A 6,137-nucleotide genomic window follows, 5' to 3' on the forward strand; every position below is an offset into this window, starting at 1 on the left:
ACTTGCTCAAAAATGCCATTAGAGACCTAAAAAGGCCATTGCACCGTTAGATGTTCGCTCAAAAATGTCATTAGACACCGTTATAATCAGGTCAAACCTGTTGACCATGTTATATGATGAAAATACCTCTAGATCTGCATGTCAGCTTCATCTATCTCACAATGATAAGTGTGGGCCTAACTATTCACGAGTAAGCAAGCAAATACTTTTAGGAGGAAATAAAAACGCTACTGGGGATCAAATGGGACCCATACTTAATCATAGTGAGATAGAGGGAGAGCTGACATGTGGGTGGATGTGTATTGGTCATATAAAATGGTAAATGTGCTTTCACCTAGTGTTTAATGACATTTTTGAGCAAGCGCCTAATGGAGCGATGGCATTTTTGAGCAATTGAAACTTTTAATGACAAAGTTGAGTAGTGAGACACAAGTAGTGGTATAAATGATAAAAATCATTTGTTTTAAAGGAATTTTGCAGGGTGATAATAATTACATCGACATGGACATGTTGATTATTCGCCGTAAAAAATACTTATATTCCTATATATGAGGGAGTAAAATTATGAGCCAAGTAGATTGATTATTCGCCGTAAACATCCAAATGGCGTGGTTGCCATGGCATCCTGCGTAGCTTCTTCTCCCCTTCCCTTGTAGTACTCCGTACGTTCGCAACCTGCTCCGATCCAAAAGCCAGGGAGGAGACACCTGCAGCGCACCGCACCGCACCGCAGCGGGCGCGGTATATAACCTCACCTCGCGCGGCGGCACACGCACCGGCACCACCACCACGCTACCTACGCGGCCCACGCCCACGCACGCACCGGCGAACAATCCGAGCTGGCTCTTTTGGCCTGGCCATAGGCACAGCGGATCATTACCCAATCACGGATCTCTAGCCTCGCCACCGCCCGCTGCTCCGCTCTGCCTGCTCATAATCTCCCTCGCCTCGCCACCGTCGCCCGCTGCTTCTTGCGTGCTGCCGCCGCGGCGAGGAGGAGGAGGACGAGCGGATGAAGGAGATGATGGTGGGGTCGGTGGCGCCGGTGGGCCCGGTCGGGAGGTGGGGGGCGGCGCCGCCGCAGGAGCTGCTGGAGCGGATGAAGGACTACGGCCAGGAGGGCGCCTTCGCGCTCTGGGACGAGCTCTCGCCCGAGGACCGCGACCTCCTCGTCCGGGACATCGAGGTGAGACCGACCGGCCCCCAATGCGCTGCTCCTTTTGGCCCTCTCCCGGCAGGATTTCATGGCCGGATTTGGCTTTCTTGCGCTGGGATTTCTGTTTCCTCGCGCAGGGAGTGTCGGCGGAGGGTTTTTTCGGCATAACAAGTTACTTTCTGCATCGGGATTGTTAATCATGAAAGAAAGATTTCGGTTTTGTGTTGGAATTATGCTTGTCGATTTGGTCGTGGGCTGGAATTCTGCACGCAGAGCTGGATTGGTTTGATTTCGAGTAGAAAGTGCTGCTGAGATTCGTGGGGTAGAAGATGAGGATTTGAGCAGCAATGCAAATCTACATCAGTTGCAGATGCTGCACATTTCGATTGTGGTGTTGCCTGACCTCAATCGAAATTTGCAGCATCTGTTTGCCATTTTGACACCAACTGAATACTGACGGAAATGTGCGTACTAACTGTATTGCAGAGTCTGGATCTTTCGAGGATTGACCGGATCATTCGACGCTCTATGGGATCACAAGGTCAGAGTTCCTTCATTTGAACAAGTTGCCATCATTCCGGTGAAGAAGAACACTGTGCAATGTGTACCTTTGATCAGCATTCTTAGCTAATATGGTGATCTTGCTAAGCACAGGAGGCTATCTGGCGCCCGCCGAGCCCGTGCCGGAATCCAGCGTGTCGAGGGTGGAGGAGAGGTCTCCGGAGGACAAAGAACGGTGGTGGAAGAAGGGGCTGAGAGCCATCTCCGAGGGGAAGCTGGCCGTTGTCCTTTTGGCTGGTGGTCAGGTAATCTGATGAAATACAATCCCCCCAGTCCTGTTTTCTGATACTGCAATCTCTGTAGTCTCTACCGCCCATTCGGTAGCATTATGCTTATGATGATCTAATTTCTTTTCGTGTTGTGCCTTGTGTGTAGGGGACTCGGCTTGGTAGCTCAGATCCTAAGGGGTGTTTCAGTAAGTCGATCCCATCTGAGTCCTTGTATGTTAGTAGTTGACTGCATATGTGCAGTGGTATGCTCTTCTTTTAAAACTAAAAAATAGTACACCATAGTGATGTTTGTAGTTCTTGGCACAATTCTTTATTCCATAGCGGCAGATTTCACATGTTGTAAATTGTAGAAGAAGGGATTGGATGTACTTACTCCAGTGTGGCATCTTTGTTCATCCATACTACTGTTCATCCGTACATCTTTGTTCATCCATTTTTGCTGATAATTCCATAGTGGTAGATTTCACATGTCATAAATTTGTACATCACTGTTATGCATTCTCTCCTGATCAAAAGGAAATGGATGTACTTACTATATCCAGCGTGGCATCTTTGTTCATCCATACTAGTATGGAATTGCATTTCCTGATAATTCTGATCTCCTTATATTATATTGATCATTGTGCTTTTCTCTTGACACCTCATGTTGGCCTTCCAGGTATTGGACTTCCATCCGGGAAATCACTTTTCCAACTCCAAGCGGAACGCATTTTGTGCATTCAAAAGCTGGCTGCTCAGTCCAGTGATAGTAATATCTTTTAATCACAAGCTTGTAGATTTTTCTTTGTCCTTTGCTTCACTTCACGTCCTTACCCTTGATTTGAAAATAATTTGCAGGTCCAAGAAATACTTTACCAATCCACTGGTACATAATGACCAGCCCCTTTACTGATGATGTCACACGCAAATTCTTTGAAAGCCGTAAATATTTTGGCTTAGAGGCTGACCAGGTAAGAACAAGTACAGAGTTTTCCTTTGCGTTGAATATTCATGGGAATTCAACAAACATGTGCATACTGTCGAATCCAATAGTTAGAGTTATCTTTAATAGCTAGGCTTGAAACGTTGATATCTTCTTGGCAGGTGACCTTTTTCCAACAAGGCACTCTTCCATGTGTTTCTGATGATGGCAGATTTATTATGGAGACGCCATACAAGGTAGCGTGTTGCATCTTCTCTTACGTTAACTTTTCATTCATGATCCATCCTACTATTTATGGCCAGGACGCAAAGTTACAGTTTATAGCAATTTGTTTTCTAAGTTTTACTCATGGTGTGTGATCTGAGAGTTTAAATGCAAATTTGATGCCTGCAAAGCTGCTTTGATACTGCATATCTGCAATGCTAAATGGTTGGATTTCTTACATGATCTTCTTAAACCAGGTAGCCAAGGCACCTGATGGAAATGGGGGAGTTTATGCCGGTAATCTCCCATAGATGTTATTATGCATCTTGCAGTAGTTGTATTTTACCCACTATTAGATACTGATGCTTAGTTTTTACAACTGTAACATCTCACAGCTCTGAAGTCTAAGAAGTTGCTTGACGATATGTCTTCACGGGGTGTAAAGTATGTAGATTGCTACGGAGTTGATAACGTATTGGTGAGGACATGCGCTTTTGAGGTGTTACCTGATTTCCGCACCTTCTCATTCGCTAATCGATGTCTTATGCGCAGGTTCGTGTTGCAGATCCAACGTTCCTAGGGTACTTTATAGAAAAGGGTGTATCTTCTGCCGCGAAGGTTGTTAGGAAGGTAAGGTCAAATATCTTTCGAGCTCGCAAAAAGAAATTCTCATGGTTCATCACTTGTTTTTTTTTTGGCAATTTTCATTTTTAGCATACTGGGCACTTTGTTGATAGTGTCATATCCTTAACAGGCTTATCCACAAGAGAATGTTGGAGTATTTGTTCAAAGAGGTCGTGGTGGGCCTCTTTCCGTGGTCGAGTATAGTGAAATGGATGCGGCTATGACTACTGAAATTAACCAATCAACAGGACGCCTTCGTTATTGTTGGAGCAATGTATATTTCTATCATTGGTTTGTCGCTCCCTCCTTCCCTCAATAACTGTGACACATAAAACTAACATATTCCTTTGTTTCTTTGCAGGTATGCTTGCATATGTTCAGTTTGGAATTTCTGAATCAAGTCGCGAACAGCCTTGAAAAGGACAGTGTGTGAGTGTTTCTGTATCTTGTTTGGATTCTGAAATCATATTATGTTTGCCTCCTCTTCCAAACCCTGAGTCTGGTTTTATAGTAGTAGTTTTTTACCTACTTGCTGCTTATGTCTCTTAATCTTTCTGGGAGAGCAAGAGTGTTATATCTACAGCTTGTGATTTAAGGATCTCCTAGGCATGTCATGGCAAGTAATTTTACTTGGCAATTGACATGCTCTAGCATAAATTATTGTTCTGTTGCAGCACCTGACATTTGGAATTCGGTGGCCAGGTATCATCTTGCACAGAAGAAGATACCCTCGATTCATGGGTATACAATGGGCCTGAAGCTTGAGCAGTTCATATTCGATGCATTCAATTACTCCCCGTCCACGACACTTTTTGAGGTTTGATTTCCATTATGTTCCCTCTTCTTCTGTTCCGCCATTTTCTTTGGGTTTAAAAGCTTGAGATGCTCACTGGTGCATATCTGAAAATCCAGGTGCTACGTGAAGAGGAATTTGCTCCAGTGAAGAACGCGAATGGCTCAGCGTACGACACCCCGGATAGCGCCAAACTGATGCTGCTCCGACTCCACAGCAGATGGGTAGTCGCTGCTGGCGGCTTCCTGACCCATTCTGTGCCTTTGTACATGACAGGTAATTCCTCACGTTTGCCTGTACCCTGAAAACTTGCCGCACTAAATCACAACTCAGGCATTGCAAGACACAACAGATTGTGATGGCCACCTTTCTCATGACCCCTTTTCTCGTAGGCGTCGAGGTTTCTCCTCTCAGCTCCTATGCCGGAGAAAACCTGGAGGCGATCTGCCGCGGACGGACATTCCACGCGCCCAGCGAGATCTCGTTCTAGGTGCATCGGTTCGTGACAGCGGCAGCAGATGGAGGAAGCAGTTTGGGACAGCGGCACAGGGATTGCAAGGTCGAATCGAATGCCTCGCAGTTTGGGACATTGGTGGTGTATTGAGCGGAGCTCTTTGAGCTGTTGGCATTAGGGTTTTCAGGCACTGGCCAGACTGTTGTATCTTTTGTGAGTAATTGGCCCAGATTCTGAATGCGTCTTGGCTTTTGCCATTTGTAACTCTTTTGGCTGTTGCTGCCCCTTTAGATGAGCATTTTCAATTGTACTAATTTGGTGCCCCGTTTATCCGTGGTAACGTTTGGAGAAGGTCAGCTCTAAACCCGCATGTCAGATCCTAGATAGTCTACGAGTACAGAGCAAGAGATTATATGGACGAATTTTGGGAATTATCAAGGAAAGAGACCCCGATCTGGGATATGTATTGCTATCGGCGGAGCCATATGAGTTTAGGGTTCGTCCCTTAGGAGCTGTTAAGTAGGTGAACGCCTCGCGGTAACAACAGGAACGTGAACAGTGATTCTAACGGAAAGATAGATCTAACGGTGGGCGACGAAAGTAACTTGAGGAGTCCCGTGGACCGTTGGATTAGCTGAACCGGCAAGTGTTTAAAATGACACAGTTAACTGAAGAATCATCTTCAGATATGCTTCTACCTAACATTACCCCCTCCTGAAGAGCCGTCGTGTCCTCGCGGCGTTGTGTTCGTGGTCCGCCAAGTTGCAGTAGTGTTCCTGAAGAATGTAGGGAATGTGTGTTTAATGAACTCAGCATCTTCCCAAGTAGCATTGTCCGGTGCCAGGTTTTCCCACTGAATCAACCACTGCACCAAAGAAACATTTTTGCAAGGTATTTGTCTGACTTCCAGAACTAGAGCTGGTTCAGTTTTGATGGTGCCATCTGCATTCACCATAGGGAGGTGTGGACTAGGAATAGATTTCTTACCCAAATGCTTCTTCAACTGGCTCACATGGAAAACCGGGTGCATTTGCACATCAGCTGGGAATTGTAACTTGTATGCACTGTTACCGATCTTCTGGATAACCAAGAATGGGCCATAATATTTGTTTTGGAGTTTTAGTGCTCCTCTGAAACCAAAAGCTGCCAATCTGTAAGGTGCCATCTTGAGATAGACCAAATCTCCAACTTCA

At 45.6% G+C, this 6,137-nt stretch overlaps 1 protein-coding gene across 2 annotated transcripts; it reads left to right on the top strand.

Annotated features, from left to right (window-relative positions):
* The first annotated feature begins 666 nt into the window (after positions 1 to 666).
* Positions 667 to 5,258, top strand: LOC123046456 (UDP-N-acetylglucosamine diphosphorylase 1). Of its 2 annotated transcripts, XM_044469832.1 has the most exons (15): positions 667 to 1,186; positions 1,643 to 1,697; positions 1,811 to 1,962; positions 2,093 to 2,132; positions 2,606 to 2,695; positions 2,785 to 2,897; positions 3,031 to 3,105; positions 3,331 to 3,370; positions 3,469 to 3,551; positions 3,626 to 3,703; positions 3,828 to 3,971; positions 4,059 to 4,126; positions 4,400 to 4,514; positions 4,610 to 4,766; positions 4,883 to 5,258. In XM_044469832.1, the coding sequence occupies exons 1-15, from the start codon at positions 1,013 to 1,015 to the stop codon at positions 4,978 to 4,980; spliced, it is 1,482 nt and encodes a 493-aa protein (XP_044325767.1). In that variant the 5' UTR covers positions 667 to 1,012; the 3' UTR covers positions 4,981 to 5,258. The 2 variants fall into 2 exon arrangements, 1 of the variants encoding a protein (XP_044325767.1); XR_006422339.1 differs by lacking the exons at positions 4,610 to 4,766; positions 4,883 to 5,258 and having other exon boundaries at positions 670 to 1,186; positions 4,059 to 4,313.
* Positions 5,259 to 6,137: the final 879 nt, after the last annotated feature.

This window comes from Triticum aestivum, chromosome 2B, assembly GCF_018294505.1.
Source record: "Triticum aestivum cultivar Chinese Spring chromosome 2B, IWGSC CS RefSeq v2.1, whole genome shotgun sequence".
NCBI lineage: Eukaryota > Viridiplantae > Streptophyta > Magnoliopsida > Poales > Poaceae > Triticum > Triticum aestivum.

Coding starts and splice junctions, on each gene's coding strand:
- LOC123046456 (XM_044469832.1), top strand. CDS start 1,013: ATGAAGGAGATGATGGTGGGGTCGGTGGCGCCGGTGGGCCCGGTCGGG. Junction 1,187..1,642: donor TCCTCGTCCGGGACATCGAG/GTGAGACCGACC, acceptor ACTGTATTGCAG/AGTCTGGATCTTTCGAGGAT. Junction 2,898..3,030: donor TTGGCTTAGAGGCTGACCAG/GTAAGAACAAGT, acceptor TCTTCTTGGCAG/GTGACCTTTTTCCAACAAGG.